This window comes from Lutjanus erythropterus, chromosome 18, assembly GCF_056507025.1.
Source record: "Lutjanus erythropterus isolate fLutEry1 chromosome 18, fLutEry1.hap2, whole genome shotgun sequence".
Taxonomy (NCBI): Eukaryota; Metazoa; Chordata; class Actinopteri; order Lutjaniformes; family Lutjanidae; genus Lutjanus; species Lutjanus erythropterus.
This window is the reverse complement of record NC_139334.1, coordinates 25,812,872-25,839,872: the sequence shown is the minus strand read 5'-3', so window position 1 is coordinate 25,839,872 and position 27,001 is coordinate 25,812,872. Positions and strand designations below refer to the sequence as shown.

The window sequence follows — 27,001 nt, the reverse complement described above, 5'->3', positions numbered from 1 at the left end:
CAGCAGACAAAGTTAATCAATGAGATCTGAAGCTTAACAGTAAAAATAAATGTAGACTCACTATTTGGCAATGTGTTGAAACTGTGTATAAATATTCAGAAAGTCTTAACAACCTAATTGTGAACCTTTTCTAAATCATTTATGAGGGTAATCTTACTGTAAAGTGGTACCTCAAAATATTACCCATGTAGAATATTTGATTAAAAATGTACTTAATTACTTTCCACCCCTGTAAGGTTCCTTTTTTAAAAATTACAAACGCATGCCTTAAAATATGAAGACCTGAAAATATTATTAGTATTAGTGGAGGAAAGTATATTCATGTGAATAACAGATTTATCAGGAGTTTATCAGGAGGATGTTAGTTTAGTTTTAATACCAGAGGTGGTTCTTATCGTTGTTGTTGTTGTTGTTGCTCAGCAGTGTTTCTCTGTCTTGTTTATTTCAGGAATAATTACACATGTGAAGTATGTGTCAAAGACTTCAGGCAGTTTAATTTGTCTCTTTAATAGCAGCATGTATTTCAGGATTTAATTAGCAGTGAACTTTGTTTAATTCAGGCATCATTAGTGTTACACAACAGCTAACCTGACGTAGATGCAGCCAAAAAGACACACAATCCTAAAACACACTATAAAATTATTGATTACTGTTATATTGTGAACAGCATGTTATCTCAGTGGTTTGGTCTCTCTATGAATCACAGCTTTAGCTTAAAACAGTCATATTTACTGTTACATCTTTGTACAATTGTAGTGTTATATTCTTTCATTATTTATGTGTGCTACATCTGTTTCAGAGCTTTCTTTAGTGTGACCTAGCACAGTGATTATCAGTCTATAGTGCTTAAAAACAAAGATTTATCCCCCCTTCAAAAGAGTGACTAAATCTTAACGGGCATGTTTTTTTTTTTTCGTCTCTGACTCCCTTAGTTAGCGGCTGATCTTGTACACCACATCGCCGACCTGCAGGATGCCCGTCTTCTTCACGGTGTGCAGCTGTCCAAACAGCGGAGACGATTTGTAGATGTGCTTCTCCGATGGTTTGCACAGACGATAGCTGTGAAAGAATTCAAAGGCACTTAGATGTGAAATCAGACAGGAAAAGAGCCCACTAGATTCATTTAAATACATTTCTTAAAATTAGACTTCTTAAGGAAAAGGAAAATCTGGCTGACCAAACTTTAACTAAAACAAAACAGAAACTGTTTGCATGTGCAGATAAATTAGGAAAAAAAAAAAACTCTCCAGGAAGTAAAAAACCGAATTGTCATAAAAGCAGTCACATTTTTAGCTTTGAACTGAAGAGTGGGTTTTTATCTGTTCTGCGACTTTTGTATGAAAGAAATAATAATTGTTCTTTTTTTAGGCTGAAGTGGGATGATGCTGAAGATGATATTTTTGTTAAAATGTCACACACAAGCAGCTTTGTCACAAGCTGCATCTAAACAACATACAGTACAGATCAGTAATGGACATGAGTGTGTTTGTCCTCTGGTGCTGTCAAAGTCAGGTGATTTAGTAAAAGTGAGAAAGTCAAATAAATACAGAACTTTCAGAAAGGTTTGTGTTACAGATCAATAGTCAACCTTGAGACATTACGTGAGTTACTTGAGATGCATTGAGGGTTTCGAGAATAAGGAACAATGAGCAAAAGAAAAAAGGTGCTGCATCAATTTTGGTACTTTTTCTTAAAATAAAAAACAGCCCGTCACGAGTCTAAAAATGTTACAGAGGTGTAATGCTAAAACAGGCCAGTCTTTTACAATAAAGTCTGCACTTATATGAACAGATGGAAGCTTTTTTTTTTACCACTTAGCTATGATTTTCAAATTGAACATGATTTAAAGGAAAAGCTTAATTGTAATAAACTAAGATTTGGTTTTGTAGGTCATCAGTCAAGGGGTGATTCACATTTTGTTCCCCCAAAATCCTGAAGCCCTGAAAAACTGACAGACTCAGTGTGTGTTTTGGGAAACAGTGTTTGACATTTTTCACCATTTTCTCACATTTTAATACAAACAACTATAAATCGATTAATCGAGAAAATGATCGTTGGCTGCAGAGTCAGTCACCTGGTTAAGTGTTTGAGTGCTAGACGCTATAAGCCCAAACTGGTATAAACAGGAATGAGACTTTCTGTGACATAACATCACATCACCTTCACAAAGCCAAAAGATTCCACCTACAGTTGTGCGTTTGGGACTTTTTATTTGACATCTTTTAGTTTCATCGTGACCAAGATATTTAGACTGTCAGATGTGAACGTCTTACAGGTTCTTGCCTTACAGAGTGGATGAGAGGTAATTGTCCAATAATCAATTTTAGTTGCACCTTCCATGCTTTTATAAATTAACCCACGTTTAGTGTCACAACACAATGAACTGTGGGTAATTCCCTCAAGCAAAGTCTGCAGAAATGTGGACTCATGCTGTATTTGACAGTGAAGCAGCCCTGAACCCTCGTGGACTTGGGTTTGGGCCAAACAGCCAAACTTTCCAAACTACGACTGAAACTACGTTTTGACAAATCTTTTGCACCCGCCCCACTAACGTGTAAAGTGAGAACCTTCCCTAAATAATAATAATAATAATAATAATTGTCAAAACTTTACCTTTTCAGTGTTTCTAGAGGCTCTTTTCTGTTGATTATTCCTGTTTCAGGGTCGACGGTGGTGAAAATGCATCTGGAAACGACAAAAGTTACAGGTGAGTTTGCATCCTTCCTGTTTATCCGTTAAATCTCTACAGTTAGAAAGACACAGTCGTGCATTTTAACATCAAAAAGACACTTCAGCCGTCAATCACTGCTGAATTTATCATGTGTGTCCCAGGAATCAATGCTTTGGAATCACTGTTGTTGATAAATGAAGTGATTCTGTCTCTCTGATTAAAATCTGTGTGTGAAGCATCGGCTGTGTTACCGTCCACATGACATTACACGCTGCAGTCTCACGCTGCCAATCTGGAGCTCTTCCCATGAATCCTGAAAAAGCGAAGCAGTTGGTTTTTTGAGTTGGAGACAAAATTAGTCCACGCTGCTCACAGTGAAAAGGGCGAGGTATTAGTCAGAAGTAAACCGACCAAATGATCATTTTTCCGAACAGGAGGGGAGAAGGAAAACAAAACCTCACAGGCTGCAGTGTAGATCTGTTATTCTGAAGGCTTTCTGTGGCCCTAATATCATCTTTACATGACTGTCTGATATGTTTATTTTTGTTTATTTAACCAGTAATCAGCGGGGAGAATAAATCTGAGAGTATCTGCAGATGCACAAGCTCACCTCCTCGAACGCCTCACAGTCACTGATGACGATGTTTGGGCGGAAACGCTCCACCGTTACGTCCCTCTCTAACTTGCCGCTGAGATCTTTGACAGAGGACTCAGAGAGCAGCATCACAGGTCCGATATCTGGGTAGGCCACCTGCTGGATATACGGATAAATATCATTAATGCAATGACAAATGGAAATCCTGTCCTCCTGTATGCAACATGTTTCTGGTAACACTTTGACCCTGTGAACAGCTGAAAAACAAGACAGCTGGTTTGGATTTGTTGCCTTCTTCCTCAAAATATAGCAAAACTGGTGGCATTTCAATTAAAAGAGAATTAATGCTGACATAAAGAACAACAGTATTTGCAGACACAGAGGCTCCAGCACATACTTCGTACTGTGGGAAAAGTGGCTCTTTCTCCACGGGCCTCCGAGCCTTCATCTGAGGTTCAAAGTGCACCAAGCGAAAGGTTTTCTCTCCCCCCAGATAACGAGTGAGCCAGCGAGATGCTTCGTCGCCGCAGTCCCGTCCCTGAATGTCGGCCGAAAACACTCTGACGCACAAAAACAACGAGAAACATTTCGACAAGTCTGAGAACAGAGCTGGGACAAAAGGAAATAACCCAAAAGACGAATTAAGAATGGAATCTGAATTTAGGTCTTTACTGTTTGAAACAAGTGTTATTAAAAATATCTGAAGCACACAGCCCTCTTCTGGTAAGTCCTTAGATGACAAAATTAGCAGATATTAGAGCAACAAAATTAATCACATGCCATTTTAATCATCCATTAGTAGTTTTAGCTATTTTCCAAGCAAAAACATTCACATAGTAAACATTTAGAGCAGGGATCAGCAGCCAACTTAACCACATGTAGCTATTTATGATAACTTTGCATTATTGTAATTTGCATTTCAATAATACAATGTTTTGCTGCATTTATGAAATTATAGCCAGAATAATAATACAGAAATTTGTGTGTATTTTTTTTTATTGGGGGATGCTCTTACCAAAATGACACATAACTGAACATTTGCTGAAAAAAAAAAGTCCACTAACATGCAACTGACTGAAATAAAACACTCTACTTTAATAATAAATAAAACAGAAAAACAGTAAAATAAATAAATAAATAAATAAGAGATAAGAATAAGAAATATAAAAAATGACCACGAGTGCAGGCAGACTTTCTCTAATTTTAAAGTGAACAACACAAGAATTCATAAAATTACTCGAAGATATAAAGGGCTGGAAGGAAACCAGAGGATTTCCAACTTTCGTAATGACAATCATCTGGGAAATGAGCATCGGATTTTTTATCTAAATGTAAGAATATGAGCATAATAAATTATCAAGAAAGATATTTGGTAAAATGCCCATATATGTTCTGATTAATTTTGTTATTACAATCAGATAAACCAAAAGCTAATTGTTCACGTGGTGAAGTTTTGAAGAATATCTTTCTTTTGTTTGAGTAACACTTTGTTGTTGTACTTTAGTCACACCGTGTACTATTGTTTCGTTATTATTGTAGGTTCTGTTTCACACCATGTGATCATAGTCTGGGTCACATAATGTAAATAAAAATAAAATTAAATGAAATAGTGTAATGAAAATGTCCTGTGGTAAATTACGGCAGCCAACGGTCCTCTGCCTTTTTCTAAACAAAGCAATTAATCCGATTACCTTAGAAAATCATTTAGGGTACAGATAAAATCAAAAATTTTTATTTCCCAACCCAGCAGACTAAAACTGTCTGTCTTTTAGCATAGGATGTCGATCATATTATCATTATCACCATCTTATTGCTACTTTTCAAATTCAACCTATGACATATTCAGAAAATGCACTATAGAATTAATAAATAACTATACATTTTATTTTATTTTCTATTTTATCCTATTCTGCTCTGCTTTTAATGAATTATCTGTTCATAAGTCGTGTGTGTGTGAAGCTCTCTTTGTTGTGTAACTCTGTTGTGTAACCATAAGTGACCTTGACACCCTTCTCACTCTTCATGTTTCATGTCTTCCTACACTGCTGACTGTTAAATAAATGCAAATAAAGGCATAAAATAATCAGAAACATTTAAATAAAGGAGGTGTGGATCCAGTCAGAGAAGACTGTAAAACCTGCAGTCGATGACGGGGTTGTTGAGCTGTTTGACGGGGAACTGCAGCTCCTCCATGTTCGGGCCGTTCAGACAAACATGTCCTCCCTCGCAGGTCAGAGACACCAGCACCAGACGAGGCTCCTGTCTGCCCGTCACCATGTGACCGTCCTCTGTGATCACCAACCAGTGTCTGCGATCAAAAACAAACACAACTGTGGATTTCCCCTCATTTGCACCATTTGGCATCCCTGGATCCATTCCAACGCACACTGAGCTCTCACTGATAGAAGCTAGAAGTTACAGGGTAAAAAAAAAAACACAGGATCGATGACATTGCATGTTGCCATGGTTACAGCACCACAGCTGACTCATCCATAAATCCCAGATTTACATCACATTTTATTTAGAAATTCATCTGGGAATCACAAACAAAACACGTCTCTGTGAAAACAGACTGCACAATGATGTGGAAAAGTACAGCTTTTTCAAGATGTCCTTTTTTTCCCTGTCTGCCCTCACATGTTTGTGTTTGTTGTTTGTGTAATTAAATGAAACATGGGCATTTCCCTCTGAAAAGCATGCGAGGTTAAAGACCCTTCATGACAGCCTCTACAAAAGTTCCTAAATAAGTCTAATATTGAGTAGAGCTGCAACGAATTGCTTTGAGAAGTTCTTTACGAAAAAAGTCTAAATTCCCAGATTTCAGCTCCTTTTCTTTATTCAGCTCTGACAGTAAACTGAATATCTTTGGGTTGTGAGTAAAACAAGACGTTTGAAGACGTCATCTTGGGCTTTGAGAAACACTGATTGACTTTTTTCTCCACATTAAAATGACTATGAAAATAATAGTTAGTGCAGTCCTAATATTGAGACAAAAATTACTTTGCAAATTCAAATTATAACAGCCAGTGAGTTTAATCTGAGTGAATTAAAATACATGTACACTTGTAGATAAACAAAATGGCTCTGAACCCACCACAGAGTGTAATTCTAAACTAATGTAGTTACAACTGAGTCAAATTCTTCCATTTATTTGTTCCAACTGTTTTTTTTTTACAAGCAGAGACGTACAAACTATTCTAAAAATCATCATCAAAGTCAGATCATGAGACAGTGATTTAAATTGATGCGATACTGCATCATAATAAAAACTCTACATGATGACATGATAACTAAAAACCTTAACACAGTATCTGCCAGATGGTATTTGGACATACATTTCGCTTTTAACAATTATTGCACATCCTGCAATTTGAAAACTGTAGTAGACCATATCGCGATTTTAATAAAAATTTCAATCATTCCTTCAGCCCTAACATTGTTGAGCCCTGCACAATGTATTTTAATCTACGCAAAAAATCAGTGGACAATATTACAACAACAAACACTGGGCAAAAAGTTACAAAAGTTATGAAGGTTTTTATTTTTATGTATTTATTTATTCTTTGCACCTGTCAGAACTTCCACCTGTTTTAATGTGAAAAGAAAGGGGGGGAAAAAAACAAAAAAACACAAACCCTTTTCTTCAACTGTTTTTATGCTTTTTTACCTGTTCTTAAGTTATTCAGGAGAAAAAGCAGTTTAGATCAGACTGAGAAAATGGGTCACCAGGATTTATTTAATCTCATTTGGCTCTCGGGGCTTCCGTAGTCGTATACTAAATCAAAGTATACATAGCTATCAATAAGTATATAAATAATAAAAAGTGCATTTTCATTCCTTGAATTGTTGTGGAATATAAATATAAAGTAGCACATGGTAACTTCATTCAGGCAAAGTGCAAGGACCTCAAAAGTGCACAGTACTGGAGTAAACACTGAGTCAAAAAAAAAAAAAGTTAGTCACTCGTGTTTGCGTGAGCATTAACTTTAGTTTTGTCTGAACAGGTAAGTAAACACCTGACAGTCAAACTTTACACTCACCGGTCCTGCAGCTCTCCAAACTTCAGACCGATTTTCTGGCACTCAGCGAGAGCCACAGACAGCGCTCTGCCAGATTTCAGAGGGTGAATGAGGAGCTGCGACACGACGCCTACACGGACAACTTTTTCTGTCTTTCGCAGGTATTTATAACCGAGACTAAGTCCCAGAACAGCGACGCCGGCCCCGCCGATCAGAAGAGCGGCTTTCTTATTCTGGACCAGCGTGTTCACAGCCAGCTCCTTCAGGTCCATTTTGGTGCATTAACGGACTTCGTTGTTGAACATTGAACTTTTGTTAAAGAGACAGCCTCCGCGTGTAACCTTCACTGACGCTCGGTCAACAGAAACACGTTTGGGGGCTTCTGTTTGACAGGCTGCCAGCAAGACTATTTTGCCACCCAAAATTGAAATTAACAATTTACAGCATAACCTGTATGGCGGAGGTTCATATGCAGTAAAGGTTATGGGTCCATAAAAGACAGAAACTAAACAGAACTAAACTTACCGTGATTTCTGGAAAAAATACGGCTGAACATGAACACCCCAAAACTGACCAACAAGCCGCTATTTTTCTTTGAGGCTTTCCGGCATCCCAAACGCTACAATACTGCCTCCTACTGGACATAGTCGTCCTCAATGTCCATTAAAAATGTCTCATAATTAGTCCAGTGGCTCTCATAAAACCAAATAACAATTTTCTTCCTTCCACGTTTACATTCACTGCTACTTGCCCTGTTTTGAGCCCTGCAGGCGGGCAAAACCTTCTCAAATGCCACCTGTGATTAAAAAAACTTGAACCTGTTCATGGCCCTGTAACCCCGGGACCAGATGAAGCCTTTTTAGGGCCCCAAGCACTGCAGACAGCGCTCATTCTCAGCGGTTTGTCAAACTGTTGTGGCATCGTCATTTTCACTGCAGCCACAGAATTTTAATAGAACTAGACAGGGCACTACCATCAATTTTTCCCAGTGGCCATGTGCAGTAATGCAATGAAAAATTCCCCTGCAGGCCCAAAAACATAATAGACACATCTGTAAAATTGCTGACAGGACACCTCAAACTGCAAACAAGGGCTCTTTATTATTAATTTTTTATCCACAGAGGGTTTTTATTTGTAAAACCTTCCTTTAGCCAAGAAAAGTGAGACACACTAAGCCTACTGCACATATCAGTGGGCCACATACCACAGAAACTAACCCAAAAGCTACAAAACCTTTATGGCTAAAGCGCCCAGCAAGCAATTATCATTAGACTGAATGGCCGCCATCTTTGCCTTCAGAATCCTACTCTTAATGCACCCATGCCTGTTCCTAGTCTTTGGGCTAAGCTAAGCTAACATGATTCTATTTGTAGCTATGTATTTATTGCAAGCACATTAGGGGGATGTCAGTCTAATCACCTCTCAACTCTCAGCAAGAAAATTAAGAATCAAAACTGTCAAACTTTTAAGATATTTGTGACTTAAGTTCTGCTTCAGCCTTGACAGATGCTAGAAAAGTCATACAGATTATTTACTAAGACACAATTTAATTAAAATTAATTAAATATACTGGTGGGAAAAAGCAAAAATCTCTGTAGCACACACACAACAAATACACTTGAAATTGTCAGAAATATGTGACAGACACATTCGGTTTTGACCTGCCTCGAATATTTCTAAAAACGGAGAAGAAAGCGAGTGACGTAATGCCATAGTTGACCTTCTCAGTGGAACTATTTTTGTCTTTGACATAGATACTCAGGTCTATGGCCAAAGTAGAAAACAGCAGATGCTCCAGCCACAGGGGGTCAATACAGGGATTTGTCGAATGGATACTCCTTCTGTTGCTTTTCTGTGCACATCTAATGGCTGAAGGCAGATTCACAGGCACACGGCCAGGCCCTACAAACTGGTGTGATGTTGCAGTGGCAAGCAAATTTTGATAACAACATGCATTGATGTTATAATTCTGTTCTTGGTACATACTACACTTGTGTTGTATGCAGTGTGTTTTTATGCATTTATAGTTTCATAGGAACAGATTTAATTTTCCTTGGCCTCATCATACACTTTATTGACACAGATCATTGCTGCAGAGTTATATAGAGCCGTGACTCCAAGTCTAGTTGACCTCGTTGCAACCGTTGCTTTGTTCTGAGGTGCCAAAATTTCTACAGAAAGTATTTCATTCTTTTGGACTGAACATCTTAGAGACTAACTGACCTTTAATAACTAGTTAGTGGTTCCACAGATAGTAACTGGGCTCCACACAGAAACATAAAAACAATGTCAAAACCTTGTATGACTCATGATCGAAATAAAACTAACAAGGAAAACAAAGCCAGACATAGAAAGTGGAAAAAATAGCAGTGATACAATTACAAAGCAATACAATACTCCTGTAGGAAATACGAATTTGTTTAAGATTAATAATGTTAATGTTTGCATATGAGGTACACTCTCAGAAATAAGGGTTCCAAATGGGTTCTTCCTTAAGGGCTGAGGTTTTACACAGAAACATTTGGTTCTGCAGAACCCTTTTTCACCTGTTAGTCAAGGATAATTCTTAAGACTAACGGTTACTTTAAGAACCTTTATATCCAAAGAATCCTTTTTAGAAAAATAGTTCTTTCAGGATTGTTAAAATTCTTGAAGATCATTTTGTCAGGTGTTATTTGCACCTTAACATAAAATGGTTCTTAGAAGAGTCACCTAGGTGGGCTCTAGATGAAACCCTTGGAGTGTAAAGAGGTTCTCAGTAGAACCCTCTGGGTGGGTCTAGATGAAACCTTAGGAACATAAAAGATGTCCAAGTAGAATACAAAAGGTGTGTCTGTAAAACCACCTGTGTGGGTTCTTGATCAAACTCTTGGAATATAAAAGGGTTCTCAGTAAACTCTTAGGTGGGTTCAAGATAAAACCGTTGGAATATAAAAGGGTTCTCAGAACCTGAAAAGTTGGTTCCCATCTGGAACCAAAAATAGGAGCTTTTCCTTTGGAAGCAAAGTGTGTGTGTCCCCTCTGTTGATCACATCCTTTAAAAAATGGTTCCGCTCAAAAGGGGTGGAAATTCGGACTGGTTTACACCAAGGCTGGAAGGATCTTGAAAGGAACCAGTTTAGGAACCACAGCTTATTTAGTGGAAAAGGGCCTTTTCATGTATGTTAACTTGTATGTTTGGATGCAGAGAAATATGATATTTATGCATGTTTATATGGGCACTCAAGTTTTTAATTAATTAGAATTAGAAGTGTACCAATTTACATTTTCTCACGGCTCTAATTAGAACCAAATGACTTAATTATTTTTAGGAAACATATTCAAAATTTTGGAGTCATAAAATGCAGCTGAATCATCACCTCTGGTAGTCTTAACAAACACCTAATATTAGGGGTGTTCTGGTGGCCAAATTAAAAACACTTTAACACCTTTTCCAGAGCATATTCGCTGCTGAAATGTCAAGTGTTTCTGTTTTTTTGTCCATCCCCCCCGCACTTGCTGCACCGCATGATGATGAGCTGGATATAACAAAAATACATACTGCCACAAACGATGACATAACGATACAGCGCCATACTTTCAGCTCGTGACTAACCTGCTGTAGGTTGTCCGGAACTGGACCTCAGTCAAAATTCCCAGGGGGAAACCATCTGGACCAGACAGTCTTTTTCTATACATTCAGCAGACTTTTCTCACACAGCACATGTTGATAAACAGCATGGAGGCTACATCTTAAACAGTTCTTATGTTGTATACAGAAAATTAATTTAATAAATCGTCTCTGTAAAATATAATTCATTTAAAGTGGTTATCTGGGGATCATCGTACAGAAAAACAACAGTCACAGTTTTTGGACGAAATATCCATGTTTTTTAATATATTCTGTGGATGTTCTTACTTGGGCAAAATAGTACAATATTGTCTGGAAATACATGTGATATGTGTGATTTGTCTTGCAAGACTCTGCACACGTCCCTTGGCAAGTTAAAGGGGCAGTTCAGATTTTTTTGAAGTATGGGGTTGTATGAGGTACTTAATGGCACTGTCACAATTTTAATATTAAATTTAAAATTGAATAAATAGTCAAAGTCTGGCAGGGTTGATGATTCTCCCAGTCTTCCTTTTTCTCTTCAGCCCTGCCTACTTGCAGCGTCCGATGTGTACCAAAAGAAAACACCACATCAAGAACGACACAGCGTAGTTTACCAGATGTTATTGCTAACCCTCCTTCCCTGCTTTTTATTGCCCTCTCCCTATTTCCTCCTGGGATCAAAATTTTGCTGTTTTTCCTTTTTTTTGACACTGTACAGCATGCATAAGAACTAAAACTCTTGAAATCGACTGTTTCCACCCAGAAAACATCAAACCAGACTCCCTTGAAGGAAGAATTTCCATTGCTTGAGGAAAGTTTTAAAGAAAAAAGGGATGGATTTTTTTTAAATCTCCCACATCAATTTTCCTTTAGGGGAAGAAAAAAATTAATTAACAAAAGAAAATGAATTAAAATTAGTTTATGTGACATATTTATGCAAGGTCATGCCAGTGGATGAATTATTCTGTATTATTTACAGAGAATTAAAAGTAAAAGTCACCAGAATTCAGGAAACAAAGGAAACTCACATTTTTTTGTTTGCCATTTTTGATGTCTCAAGGTTGGCAAGTATATGTTATATCACAGTCAATACCATGCTGACTTATCTTTTTTAAAGAAGGATTTGAAAATGTAAATGTCAGTTGTCTGGGCAGGTCCAATAGATGGTGCTGAGTTTCTTTCTGGTGAGGTCAGCAGAGGTCATGATTGGTTGGTTTTGTGTTTTTGTTAGTCTGCTTGACAATCCCATTTCACTGGAATAAAAATGACTGAAGTGAGATGAACAGACTGAAACTGTTGTATTAGATAAAACATATGATGCCTCTGGTGATTCCCATGCATATTAGCTCCTGCTGTACTTCAGAACCTCAGACAACCCCACTTCAAGTAATCCAAACTATCCCTTTAAGATAAAAAAAAAAAAAGTTCTTACAATTATTTCAAGTACCCCTTGTGTGTTCAAGCACTAGTTTGCCCTTGGATATTTTTTTAAAAAACATTTTCTTTTCCAAGTAAAACAGAAAAACCTGTTTATGCTAGTGCATGTAGTCCTATTTAAAACTAATACAGTACTTGCATGAAATATGTAGTAGGCTGTTGTTTTCTGGGTCACTTATTGTTGAAAGCAAGTCAAAAGCATAAATCATCAAAATCATCATTTTCTGTCATTATCATGTGCAAATCGTACCCAAGTATGTCTGTAAGGTACAGTACAGTCCATCATAACAGGTCCATATCCTGAACATAGAGGAGATAGACGTCTCGACAGACACCAGACCTTGATCACAAAGAGTGTGAAAGTAATTTTCGGCACTTGATTTATGTCCACTGTGTGTCATGTGTGGTACTTTACCCAACGAGGCAAAACGATAAATGGCAAAAGGAAAAAATCCACCTTCAGATATTCAGAATATCATCAATCTGTGATTTGTTTCAAGAATTAATTTTTCCAGTGCCCATATTTCCGCCATCCTGACTCATGTAAAGTTTCTTCAGGGGGGTGACAATAAGTACATTTACTCAAGTACTGCACTTAAGCAAATTTTGAGATAAGAGTAATTTACTTCCTGATACGAAACTCATTTGCAGCTACCACAGATAAATGCAATGTGACGTCACATCATGTTGCCTACCTTGAAAACACATGACTAAACACCAGAATAGACCCAGAGAAAGAAGGAATAGTATCTGAGGGTGGATTTCTTTTCCTTTTCCATCAATCAGAGAGACTAAATCTTTTGTGGCATAATCGTCTGTGATTGACAACCAGCTTATTATCCATTGTCCAAATACAGAAAACCCCCTCCCATCTGCCACTCTGAACTGCTCCTAAAAATACTTTGCATCTACAGATTGATCCAGATGTGATTCTGACAGCTCTGCACGCTTCATATCTGAGGAGCTCATGTGCTTTGTTTGATAGTTAGACCTCAGTGGAGCCTCGCCGTCCTTCAGGTCAAAAGAGCAGAGTGGAGAAAAATATAGATCAATTTTGAAATCATGTGCTTGGATAGATAATCATGATCATGGTGCAAAATACAGGTGGCCTCAGGGGGTCCGTGACCCCTTGACCCCACATGAGATTTAAGGGGGTCTCTGGAAAAATCCCAAAATTATATGTCACTTGTGATTGTCATTAAAATGTCTTATCATGTCCAGTGTTCATTATTTAAACTGCAAAACATTTACTCACAAATAAAAAAAATATATTGTTGTGCTGTTTTCTCTTATTTTGCCAGTAAATACCTGGCTGTTTCTGGTCCTTATTCCAAATGTTTTGTAGTTTATAAAACCTAATGTTACCCTGCACAACCTGAAAAGTAGTGGACTTTTCTCTGCTTTAATGTTATGGTTGTACTTGGTTAAAAACATGGACTCAAATCTTGTATATTCAGTGTAACACTGTGAGTGGGGACTTCCCCAAATGCCACCAGGTATTTCGCAAACTGATCATGATCCATATTTAAAGTCAAGATGAAATAAAAAAAATGCCTTTTTAACCCGTTTAGATCATATTCTTGTTCATATTGTGCACCTATTTAACAATATATGCCACTAACCCAAAAAATAACAAAAAATGTAATCTAATATCAAAATCAAATCATGTTTTCTGTCAGTAAAACAAAATATGATGTGTGAACCAAACAGTTTCAACCAATAATCGAGCCATCAGTCAAAGTTGAAGCGATTCATTAGTTAGCTAGCTACAGTGACAACACTGTGGTATGTCGGGTTATGACACACGTGCTAATCAATGTTCAAATCAAATTACTCACAACTTAATGTCCTGTCTGCTTATCATATTTTACTCAGAAATATATCCCAATACAGAAGCTAAATACTCTCGAAATACCGTTTTATCTGGTCTATTTTGTATTTTTTTCAAAGGGGGAATAAACTCATTTGTGTTCTTGTCAAAAATGAGATGAGAAAATCGATACCACTCTCATGTGCATGTTAAGTATAGAGCCGGAGCCAGGAAGCTAGTGTTGCCTAGCTTAGCATAAAGACTGGAAGCAGGAGCAAACAGCTAGCTTGGCTCTGCCTGAAGCTATATGATCTCCCTGTGAATGAACATGACTTATCAGCAATAATAATCAGCAAACAAACAGAAAGCTAAAAATGTAGTTTTGGGGGGATTTCATGCTAGAATTATCTCTTGACAAACAACAGTTTATCCATCCACACAGCACTTCTGTGCAATGTCTTTGCTGGCTGCCTCGCAGTTTCACTGTGTCAATAATATTCCAGCAACATTTGCTTGAATACAATTTCATAATATATTACTTTGAATATGTATTAAAGGAATAGTTTGACATTTTGGGAAAATGTGTATTTCTCTTCTTGCAAAGATTTAGATGTCTGTCATGTTAATTGGTGAGTTTAGATGCTGGTAAGCAGATTTTTTTTCACTTCTGGGGAGAGGAAGGTTAGGTGTTTCCTCCTGTTTCTGGTCTTAATGGGGTCATTCCTTTGCTCCCATGGTCCCATGTTTACAAGATATGGTCCCAAGGTTCTACGCTCCCAGGGCCTGATATTGCTGAGGTCCCGTGTTTCCAGGTGCTGGTAACAAAGGACCTTGGGAACAAATGCTATCAAGGGGTTGTGTTTACAACAGTCACAACATGCGTCCATATGAATGTGGTTTTCACAACTTTGGAGGAGTAAACTTTCTGAGAGCTCCAAGTTCATGAGTTGTGATGTTTTCAAAAATGCCATGGAAGTTCATGTTCCTGTAAATGGTAAGTTAGTGTATAGAGTTTTTCTTTGTAATTTTATGTCTGAGGAAATTGTTGATATCCATGCCTCTGGATTACATTACTCACTTGCTACCTAAGATGAGAACAACAAGGAGTGTTTTGGCGTCCATGTTGCCTAGCAGCTGTGTTCTCACAACTTAACCACTTGAACACCGGGGATATCTTGTGCACAACATCCATCCATCAATGTTGTAACCACAAGCTCACAAGTGTCATTTTACAGGGTGTTTATGCTCAGCTAACCTAAATGGCTGCTGGCTGGCTTCAAGCTAACAAACTCTTTTTTTTTTTTTTTTTCTTTTTTTTTTTTTCTTAAAGAACAGTTAAACTTTTGGGAAAGAAAATAAGCTGTTGTAATGTTTTTTTTTTAGCAAGATAGTCATAAATAAACACCACTTTTATCATTTTTGAAACCTAATCGCTAGAATGAAACAGTTAACGTCATCACGCGTTCGGTATGATGACAGTTAATGTCCCCGCAAACTATATAATCTCATTTATCCACTTGTTAGTAATCGCCTATTTTAAGACATGTAAAAGCTTCTAAATTCACCAGTGAGGTGTTAACTGATGTATTTTATATCAAAGAACAAAACCTGAAAATCTTGTGGTAACCACAGACCTTAATCCACTCAAAAAACCCATCCACTTTGAGACGCGGGAACCGGAGGTGTGAAAATGTTAACTCATTTCTGGGTTTTAGGACTCATTTGTGCAGCACTCTAAGCTCAAAACACAACCATGAGAATTATATCAATCTTCTGATCTATCTGCAAGACCGATAGAAAAGAAAATGGCGTGTATCTATTGTACTGTGGTTCTTGAAGAACTGATAAAAGCATCACAGGAAACCAGCTTCTGGACCTGGCAACAGGCGACTAATATAACCAACCATCAGCCACATGGCTGGACAAAATAACAGAAACGGTGTTGTTGATTTAGCCCAATGGTCATTTTTAAAGCAGTCCTTTGTAGTGTTGTTAAACCAGTTAAGTGTGTTTCAGTCAGTGCTGGTGAGTGTCTACTTGTGATTACTGTACATCTTTCGTAATGCAGTTTTTACTGTGTTTGGGATATGTCATCGTGATTTTTTGAACTTCTCCACTTGTGACGTTACATAATTTTGCAGTGTTTGTGACTGATGCACCAGAAATTTGGGCAGAGAGCACTGAAAAATCACAATAACAGAGGCAGCTACACAGGGAGTGAGTCATACAGTACAGAGTTACCACAGTGTGTGTGTCAGCTTTAACAAAGTTCTGACAATCACGATTTGTGTGACTATGTTTTCAGGACAACATAAGGCATCTTATATATGAGGCCGGAAAGTGAGTCTGTGCTGCATCAGTCACAAATAATATGATGGGGGATTTCTAAAACGAAAAATCAAATGCCTAACACAGAAAAACACCTGACAAACAACACTACTAACTACAACTTTAAGAAATAACCCCTGAGTTGAATCAGCATCTCTGAGATTATTAATAAAAAAACACAAAAGTGTAATTTACTACAGACCTGTTGTTCAAGTTTCGGTTATTTTTGCAATTTTATTATCTAGGGGCCATGTTACAGAAGCTTTCTAACTTCCAGATCCTATCTTAATGGTTTGGTAACATGTCTGTGGTTGTGTTCAGTCCTGGTCCAGCCGTGTTTACTGGGAGGTTGCTGAGCCCAGTTCTGTTGCCTGCTAACAGCAGCTAAGTTAGCAGAAACTCTGACACAGAGTTGAAGCTGAGCAGCTGGATGACATCATAAAAATATGATCCAGTTTCACCCAGATCAGTGAATAAAGACACTATGTTGTGTTTTTGTACAGTAGGTGAGAACCAACCCACAGCACATCATGCTCCATGTAGCTAACGCTAGTTAGCTGCTGAAGGGGTCCATAACCACGGGAACCACGGGAACCACAGTAACCATGGTAACCACTGTATTTTCGTGTAGCAGAACAAGGTTTTGGGGTGGCGAACATCTTGAAAGACACACTGACGTACAATACTAATGCTAACAAGCTAATGAGTCTGCTTTGGTGCTCTGCACAGCTTAAGGTTGAAGAGTGACTGACAGGTGGATGCCATGATATTATTGGTTGGTTGGTTATTGGTTTTGTTTTACAGGAAGAAAAAATGATTTTCCAAGTTTTTGATATAAAATACAAAGCAAATGATTTTTTTGAATTTGTTTTGGCACATTTTGTTAAATAGGTGCACAGTTTGACTGGGGATGTGATCTAAAAGGGTTAAAAAGGCATTTTTTATTTCATCCCAACTTTAAGTTATGAAGTTTCTGTAATAGGGCCCCTGTTGTTAAACTGACTGAACCCGAACCTCCTCCTGCAGCACCTGTTCTGCTGCTGTGCCGTCCCCTACAAGCTGCGTACACCACATGTACCGTCGTGTGTTTATGTGACCCAGATAATTTCCTACAAGATTTGTCAAAGGACGCCCCTGAATAAGACATCAAGTCAAAACATTGTGTTTTGTGCTTCCTCAAAACACGTATTTGAGTAAGACTTTGTTGTTTACAGTACTGTATGTGCTTTCCCTTTCATGTGTCCTACTGTTGGTTTACTGGGATTATAGCACCACAAACATCTACTTGCAGTCATGTCTTTGCTGTGAGGACTGCCAAGTATCTGCTGTCCGCTTGGCAGTATAGATGCATTGTGCTGTAGTGAAATCTGCTGTATTGAAAGGCTAGACGGAGCTGCGTCTCTTAAACACTCTGAACGGAGACAGAATGTGTAGGCCCGTTGTTATGGAGCTTATGCTCGAACACTGACGTGGACTGCAGACGCAGCCTGTCGATAAAGGCTCCGTGTAGTGAGGACAGTTACTGTTCTGCTGCAGGTAGGCATCAGAGAACGTCAGCTCCTGAGGGATCATGGTGGAGCCCTGCAGCTTCTCTTTGCTCCTGTACCACAGGCAGGAGCAGATAGTCTGGAAATGCAGCACCTCAGTGTAGACACCTTTTAAATTTTTATCCTTCATGGTGTCTTCTGCTACAGGTGTGGACGAGGTGGAGGCGGAGACCGGAAGTAGACGAGCCACCTCTCCTCTAGGCTTGTTGACGGACATCAGCGCCCTCTGCTTGGCGTCCCTCCGCTCGTCCTCGGTATTCATGGTCAGGAAGCGAAGCACCACCAGGTTGAGGAAAGCTCCGATCACCGTCAGGCCCATCAGGATGTAGACGAAGCAGAACGCCACGTAGCGAGGGTCATTCTGCAGGGCGTCGTCCCTCTGCAGAGCCACGTAGTCTCCGAACCCGATGGTGGTGAGCGTGATGAAGCAGTAGTAAAAAGCGTGGAGGAAGCTCCATCCCTCGCAGTGGGAGAACGCCACGGCCCCCACACACAGCGTGCTCATGCAAGAGAAGAAGCCCACCGTCACCATGTTCGCCATGGAGACCTCGGTGTGACGCATTCCCAGGCACTTCTTGGCTTGGTGCAGCAGGTACCTGACAAACGTGTTGATCCGCTCACCCAGGCTCTGGAACATGACCAGGGTGAGCGGGATCCCCAGGAGGGCGTAGAACATGCAGAACACTTTCCCTGAGTCGGTGCTGGGCGCCGCGTGGCCATAACCTGAACGAGAAGACAGCACAGTTTTACACTCGCTATCTGTCACCACAATTAGGCCACTTCAGTGTAACTTAGGTGAGAAAGCGGTGCCTTTGTGATTTATTCCTAGTGTTTACAACATGTCAGCTGACAACAGTGTGGGAGTTATAAATAACTAGCTGCTAATTCACAACACTGAAGTCAAGCTGAGTAGTGTGATTGTTTTTTCCATTAATGGGACTCAGTGGGAGTGTGTGGTTGTTTTCTGTGGATTTAAGTCAAGCAACAACTTTAAATTATTATTTTATTTTATTTTATATCAAACCGCTTCAACACAAAACAAAACCACACCACCTAGACAACATATCGTGCACAGTGAATGCTCTTGTTGTTTTACGGTCACACACAAATTACACCTGGTGTTTGTTTTAAAGCTTATTCTGATATTTTTGACCCAGTTGACTGTTGTCAGTCCAACAAAATAAGAAAGAAAGAAAGAAAGAAAGAAAGAAAGAAAGAAAGAAAGAAAGAAAGAAAGAAAGACAGAAAGAAAGAAAAAGTGAGTGACTTATTCATCTAATCAACTTTTATTATGTAAGAAAAAACTATTTCTAATTTATTTTCATTCTACATTTTCTTTACTTTAATTACTGTTTTCATTTATATTGTATATTTACACATTAGAAGTATATCATATATGTCATTAATGTTTTTTATTGTTTAAGTTGGCGTGACATTAATCTTTTATTGCAGGTATGTTTGTGGGTGCATATGTGTCTTCCTTTTCCTTTTGATTCTATTTTTTCATGAACAGTTGGTTTTATTTGCATGTTTTGTGCATGTCAACTAGGAAAACTTCACTGAAATACAAGTATTCTAATAGTTTCTTTTCCAAGTGTCCTGGCAAAGAAAGGCAGTAAAACAATAACTTACATACAAGCAACATAGGACAGAAAACACAAAATATTCCACAAAATTAGAATTAAACAGACATTTGATAATAAAAAAGAGTAATGAAAATAAAAGAGAGAGACAATTTCTGCCATGAAATGACCCAAAAGCTGCATAAAACCATAAAAAAGATCAATATAAAATAATAATCTAATGAGACTGAAGGAATGGATCATTGTGGACAGATCTTTAAAACAGGTTTTAGACATGTGTGTAAAGAGATGGATTTACAGAAAATATATTTTAGAAGTTAAATGGATATAAAAATATGAAAAAAGAGCATTTCACAAACCCTGCCTTACTTTGGGTAATATTGTCCCTGTTTGCACCTCTCTTCTTACCATTGGAGTCTCAGAGCTAAGACACAGATTTTAGGAAGAAATAACTACCCAGAAAAACCCAGAAGGTCTTTTGACAACACCGACTGCTGTTGTGAACATATTTCCAAAATCCTCACAGACTCTTCTAACCCAAATATTCAGTTTGCTGCATGAAAAAAAAAGAAAAGATTTTTAAGCTGTTTCTCAAGCTGTGACTGTTTCTTATTCAGGAAGCCTGAAATCTTTCCTTGCTCTTTTGGGACAAAACAAGAAAAATATCAAAAATCAATGACTTATTTTGTTTGAAAATATGAAGTAATAGTAAAACTAACATAAATTTGGACAAACATGGGTGAAAGTCTAGAGAAGTCTTAACATTTAAATAAAGTAAATAAATAGTTAAGTAAATAGTTTTGGTTTTGTGTAGATAGAAGAAATTACCTTTTATATTATGTTTTTTATAATAAAGGTTTTATTCAAACTCCCTTTTTAAAGGACCAGTGTGAAGGTTTTAGGGGCATATAGCGGTGAGCTTGCAGATTGCAAACACCTCATCTCGCCCTCTCTTTCCATGCATGTAGGAGAAACTTATAGCAGCCATGAAATTTGGCAAAATACAAAAAATCATATCTAGAAGTGCAATTCTTAATTTAATTTTCAACTGTTTTGATAATCGATTATTGGGTTTGAGTCATTTTTCAAAGAAGAAAGTGAAAATTCCCTGTTTCCATCGCCTTAAATGTGAATATTTTCTTAATTCTGTGTTATTTTATGACAGTGAAGTGAATATCTTTGGACTGTGGACCAAACAAAAGCCCTGAGGATGTAATCTTGGGCTTTGGAAAACACTGATTGACATTTTTCACCATTTTTCTTTTACCTTTTAAGGACCAAAAAAATAATCAATTAATCGAGAAAATAATCTACAGATTGATCGATGATGAAAATAATCATTAGTTGCAGCCCTCGTCATATCTAGAGTGAGCATCATATCTATCTAGACTCCGTGGAGGAGAACCTGCGCCTCCTGTAGATTTAAACAGCTCACTTTAATGTAAAGAAAACACAACAGCTCTTATGTTCAGGTGATCATACATTTATGAAAACATACCTGTGAAAATTATATACCATTTCCGCCATATTCTGTCAATAAAGGCCATCACATACCAACAGTGACAGAAATAAACGCCACAAAATTGGTGTAATTGGCATAATTTCAACATGCCTTACTAATCATATCATGAATTATGAATGAATTATTAAGCTTTTAAAAAAAAAACATGCTGGGAAAAAAAAAGATCAGCATCAGTGGTGACGACCTGGTGCTCCTTTTATTTAATAAAAAGCAGAAAAAACAACAAACCCGGGTACATCCGGTATTTAAAACACAGAGGAAAAGTCGGTGAGTTTTACTGCTCAGTTCAGGAGCTGAAAGTGAATCACAACCGGTTCAGATGACACCGAGTTTCAAGAGGCAGAGGAGTCGTTTTAGACCGACCCCGCCGACTGACCCACAGCAGCAACTAGCCGCAGGTGAGATTTATTATATGATTTGTAAACAGTTCCAGCTGTGCGTGGGGAACATTTGGTTCATACTCTTCAGGAAGAGGGAGGGGGGTTGGAATTTTAAACAAAGATATTGCCGTTGACTGTTTCAGGTTTTATCAGATAATAATGTTCTGAAAGTATTTCCAGAAGCCTCCAAGACTCTTCAAACCATATAAATGAAAATCTTTTTTTTTTTCAGGAGTAACATCCGGAAATGTAATGTAAAAGCTCTGCACTGGCTGCGCACAGGGTCCAAAATATTATTAACATGCAAATCAATCACTAGAAAACAATGCATCTGCTGTGAAAAGGCCTTAAATGCTACACATTAGACATTTAAATTCAGCTTTTGTTGCACAAATTGAGCAAACATATGATTTCATATCTTTGCTTGAGTTAGGAGACAGTGGCACAGCTTGAGAAAACTGATTAAATATCTTTTTTATCTTGCAGTGAACAGAATATTATTTCATCCAGAGTCTTTGGGGCTTCTGGAGATCCATTCAGAGCAGTGGTATGTGTTGTTTAACAACCTGTCAAAGATAAACCATCTCTAACATTACTCTACAGTGTAAAGCGTGTTTGTTTGTATGAAATGCTTGATGTCAAACCTGAGGAAACATCTACAGGTAAATTAAAGCTACTACAAGGTGTTTTAACTGGTTATGAAACAGCCTCAGTTTAATACCAATGCATCTACTGAAGTTAATAAGCAATCAGGGAGAAGACTGAATATTTCATTTACTTTCAAGTTACTGTAGTTAATACGACAGCCAGTTATAAAGAAGCAGGTGGAGATTTTTAATTAGATAAATAAATACACATTTTTTCCATTATATTTTCTGGTTATTGTGGTGAAACACTACCATGTTTGTCCACAAAGTCCAAAGTCATTAAAATATGAAAGTACGGCATAGTAGCTTTAATATAACCAGTCTCATAAAATAAAGTTGTGAGGTTCACGCTGCTGAACTTCCAACATTTGTCGGAAAAGTAATAAAAAATCAATTCATTTGATGAAATTCTCAGTCTGATGAATCTACATGCAAATTAGGAATCATTATTATTGCGCCACCTACTGGAAACATGAAGTAAGTGACAAAGTGACAAACAGCATTTGATTTTCACGAAATTTTCATGGTGTGGTCGACACTTGAACACACCACCTAACGGAGACAGGAAGTGACAATGAACTCCTTTCCGCAGTGTCCAAAACATGGATAAATGTGAATCTTTGCAGACGTACGTGGAGGTGTGAGGGCCAGATCATCGTTACTATCATTATTATCATTATTTGGGCTGCAAGTGACGATTATTTTCATCATTGATTTATCAGCCTATTATTTTCTCTATTAATCGATTGATTGTTTGGAAAACACTGATCGACGTTTCTTAACATTTTCTGATATTTTATGGACCAAAGTTCAAGACAACGTCCTCAAATGTCAATTGTTTTGTCCACAACCCACAGATATTCAATTTTCTGGGAATAAAGAAACCAAGAAATATTCATATTTAAAAGGCTGGAATCAGAAATTTGTTATTTTTTTCCTTAATAAATAACTCAAACCAGTTAGCACAATAGTTGCTGATTAACTGATAAAATAATAAATAATGAATAGCAGCTCTAATCATCATCATCATTATTATTTTACTTATTTTACCTTCTATATCCTTCTGTTTTATAAAAGTACAGACTTGAAAATCTACTCATAAAAGTACAAATTACCCAAAAAACTATTTAATTACAGTAATTTGAGTATTTGTAATCAGTTACTTCCACCCTTGTGTAACAGTACTTATACTTGAGTACAGATTTTCACTGCTCTTTCCACCTCTGCTAATGTGAGGCACAAATAAACTGAGGCAGGGGGGCTCAGGACTTGAATATTTTACAATCCTGTTTATGGCCCTGCGCCGCGCGTCTTTAAATTAAATACATTTTCCTTTTAAAATGTAAATGAAGAAACAGCAGCTCACCTATGGTCGTAATCACAGTGATGGCGAAGTAAAAAGAGCCAGCAAATTTCCACTGGACTCCAGCTTTGTGAGGTTTGAGCTGCAGGACGACGTGCTCCAGCTCCTCGAAGTTCTCTTTGGTCAAGTTGTATTTGCGCATGAGTTCGTACTTTCTGGCGTCGAGCTTCCTCTTGTGACTTTTCTCCTGTTTGGACTCCAGGGTCTCGAACACGGCCGCTCCGACCACCAGGTAGGTGAGGATGCTGATGATGAGGGCGAGAGTCCGCGCGTTTTGTCTCTTCATGGTCACAGAGAAACAAACAGAAACCATCCGGTGCAGGTTGAGCTGCTGCTGCTGCTGCTGCGCCTCTGAGCGACCTGCTCCTGACGGACTCCGGATCCAACAGAGGGGGACTTTGGAGACGGAGCTGTTCGCTCAGCACCACCCCCACATCACAGTTGGGTTGCTACTGGATTTGGACTATTTGTCACCGACTTATATTTAGATTCTGCAGAAAAGAAGAAACACACGCACACACATGCACTCTCTCTCTCTCTCTCTCTCTCTCTCTCACACACACACACACACACACACACACACACACACACACACACACACACACGCACACACACACGTGCACTCTCTCTCTCTCTCTCACACACACACACACACACAGGGCAATCCCACAGGCGGGCAGAGGCGGACTCTGCTGGGAGTGTAGTACGCTTTTATCGAGCGCTCACCTATCCAGAGTCACTCTCTCACACACACACACACACTCTATGGAAGCCCATTTCCGCCAATAAAAGAAAAGAAAAAAAAAAAAATCAAAATTTTTAGTTTTAATTATGAGTAAAAACTGAAATTCTGAGATAAAATCATAATTATGAGATTAAAATGTCATAAGATATTGTATTAAAAGTCATAATAATGAGATGAAGTCTAAAATATGAGATATAAAATTATGATTATGACTAAAAGCTGAAATTATGAGATAGTCACAATTATTAGATTAAACAGTCATACAAATAAGATTCAAAAAGTTAAATTGTGAGTTAAAGAGTCTGAATTATGAGATAACGTCATAATTATGATATTTTAAAAAAATCGGATATAAAAAGTCATAATTATGAGGTAGTTATCATTGTGGGATAGAAAGTACAAAATGACATAAAAAGTATAAATGATTAAATAAAAGTCAAAAAGTTACAATTATGATTAAAGGTTGATGCTATGAGATGGTCACTATTGTAAGATTAAAAAGTCACAAAAATATGATTTAAAAACTCAAGTTTGTGAGATAAAGAGTCTAAATTATGAGATAAAAGGTCCAGATTAGGAGTTAAGAAGTTTTAATTATGATTAAAAGCTGAAATTTTAAGATGAAACTATGACATTAAAAAGTCAAAGATATGACTAAAAATGAGATAGACTTTTATCTCATGACTAAATTACGAGATAATGAGACTATCTCATGATGTTGACATTTTAAATCTTATCATTTCAATTTTTATCTTGTAATTTCAACCTTTATCTCATAATTTCGGCTTTTAACTTTTAACTTTTTTTAATCTCATAAATATGACTTTTTGTCTCCTAATAATGACTTTGTATCATAATTCTAACTTTTACCTCAATTTTACTTTTTATCTCATAACTATATTTTTTTAATCTCATAATTATGACAAACATACCTCACATTTTTTACTTTTATCTAATAATTTTGAGTTTATCATAACCTCAGTTTTTAATCTCATAATTCAGATTGTTTTATGTGATTATTATGGCTTTTTATCCCATAACTTTGACTTTTATTTCATAATTATGACTTTTTAAATATGCTTTTTGTCTTTATTTGATAGGGACAGCTGAAGAGCAGAAAGGAAAGGGGACCGAGAGAGACGGGAAGACAGACGGCACAGGGACGCAGGCAGGAATCGAACAATCGACCGCTGCAGAGGACTGAGCATTAATTCAGACTTTTCTCTCATAATTTCAACTTTTAATTAACTCATAATTATGATGGTTTTATGACTTTCCATGAGGATATTATATTTTTTGTATTTTGCTGGGTTGAAACAGGCTTCCATACACACACACACACACACACACACACACACACACACACACACCCACACACACACACACACACAGAGCTGTCTTCCCTGAGGCCAAAATAAACAGTTAGTCTTTTCTACGATTCGCTCTGCAGCAGAGGTGGTTCAGCCTCCGACAGGTAACCCTAACGTTGTCAAATATCCCTCTGTGCCATGATTCACGTGTTCATTCACAGATAAAATATTTACCAAGAGGCTCTTTAAACAGACTGGCTTTACTGGCTTCACAAGTTGTCTAGCAACCTAATGATAACCATCCTTTTCCTTGAGCAAATATTTAAAAACCACATCCTTTTTCACGGCGAGCAGCCTGCAGGATTCCTCAAATACAACTTCTGTCACACAGAGAACATTCTGAAGAATGAACAGTAACTGATGATGTAGGGTTTTATTATTTAACGCCACCAGAGAGGACATAACACACATAAAGTTTAATATCAGAGAGTTGTCACTGTCTTTAATTGTTCACCTGCACCAGGTGGAGGTTTGTTAACTCTGGTTTAAAGGATCAGTCCCCAGTTTACACACAAACAATGAGAACTCGTCAGTCTGTGAAATCAGCTGTAGATAAAATGTCTTCTGTGGCTCTGGAGGAGCAGGTTAGAGCTGCAAAGACCAGCTGATTAATAGATTAGTCAGTTGAAAGAAATTTAATCACAAGCTTTTTTTAACGGATTAATCCTTCCAGTCAGTTTTCAAGCAAAAAATGTCAAACCTTTGCTTTCTCTAACTTCTTAAATGTGAGGATTCGTTGCCTTTCTTTGTCATTTATGACGATAAATGAAGAATCTTTGGGTTTTGGATTGTTGGATGGATAAAAGAAGTGATTTGAAGACGCCACTTTTCTCCTTTAAATTAAGACAGAAGGTAATTTAAATAACACCGAGGTCCAAAATGTTCCTGTGAGGTAAAATCAAAATCAGCTCCCATAACAAATATATGAAAAGTTCTTTTTGTGTTTCTGATGTGAAGAGTTATTAAGTCAAACCACCTCATTTCCAGTGTTGGACTGAGTACTGAAAGTTTTACTCAATTACAAATAATCTTACACTGGTAAAATATTACTCATTTACAAGTAAAAGTACTGGTGTTAAAAACATATTTAAGTAAAAGTACAAAGTATTTGTTGCAAAAAAAACGAGTATTAGTTACTTTTAAATGCTGATGTCATGTCACCTCTCCACACAAAGGTTGCAAAGTTTGTGTTTTCCTGAACCAATAGTTGCTAACAATCCATTAATCATCAGTTATTTTTAAGATACAAAACACGTTTCCACGTTTTAATTCTAAATTTAATTTTCCTCATTCACAAATGTGAAATGAGGTCCAGTGACTGCAACAAATCAATGAATTAAATCTCTGTGAATACACTTTTAATTGGAAATTGAATTGATTAATGATTAATGA

At 37.5% G+C, this 27,001-nt stretch overlaps 2 protein-coding genes across 3 annotated transcripts; both read right to left on the bottom strand.

Moving 5' to 3' along the window:
* Window positions 1-474: 474 nt before the first annotated feature.
* Window positions 475-7,594, bottom strand: marc1 (mitochondrial amidoxime reducing component 1). Of its 2 annotated transcripts, none has more exons than XM_084742879.1 (7): window positions 7,307-7,594; window positions 5,404-5,574; window positions 3,664-3,826; window positions 3,282-3,422; window positions 2,923-2,984; window positions 2,614-2,685; window positions 475-1,059 (listed from the first exon to the last, which is right to left on the bottom strand). In XM_084742879.1, the coding sequence occupies exons 1-7, from the start codon at window positions 7,555-7,557 to the stop codon at window positions 933-935; spliced, it is 987 nt and encodes a 328-aa protein (XP_084599005.1). In that variant the 5' UTR covers window positions 7,558-7,594; the 3' UTR covers window positions 475-932. The 2 variants fall into 2 exon arrangements, with proteins under 2 accessions (XP_084599005.1, XP_084599004.1); XM_084742878.1 differs by having other exon boundaries at window positions 3,282-3,425; window positions 7,307-7,591.
* Window positions 7,595-15,540: 7,946 nt separating this feature from the next.
* On the bottom strand, window positions 15,541-23,859 carry kcnk3b (potassium channel, subfamily K, member 3b). Its single transcript, XM_084742823.1, has 2 exons — window positions 23,498-23,859; window positions 15,541-18,722 (listed from the first exon to the last, which is right to left on the bottom strand). Exons 1-2 carry the CDS (start codon window positions 23,805-23,807, stop codon window positions 17,836-17,838), a joined length of 1,197 nt encoding a protein of 398 aa, XP_084598949.1. The 5' UTR covers window positions 23,808-23,859; the 3' UTR covers window positions 15,541-17,835.
* Between the last annotated feature and the right edge of the window lie 3,142 nt (window positions 23,860-27,001).

What these genes read in the sequence shown, in the direction of transcription:
- kcnk3b (XM_084742823.1), bottom strand. Translation starts at nt 23,807, where the DNA reads ATGGTTTCTGTTTGTTTCTCTGTGACCATGAAGAGACAAAACGCGCGG. An exon ending in CACTGTGATTACGACCATAG is followed by an intron (nt 18,723 to 23,497) that starts GTGAGCTGCTGT and finishes CTTCTCGTTCAG; the next exon opens with GTTATGGCCACGCGGCGCCC.
- marc1 (XM_084742878.1), bottom strand. Translation starts at nt 7,557, where the DNA reads ATGGACCTGAAGGAGCTGGCTGTGAACACGCTGGTCCAGAATAAGAAA. An exon ending in CACTTTTCCCACAGTACGAA is followed by an intron (nt 3,426 to 3,663) that starts GTATGTGCTGGA and finishes CCGTATATCCAG; the next exon opens with CAGGTGGCCTACCCAGATAT. An exon ending in CGTGTAATGTCATGTGGACG is followed by an intron (nt 2,686 to 2,922) that starts GTAACACAGCCG and finishes TGTCGTTTCCAG; the next exon opens with ATGCATTTTCACCACCGTCG.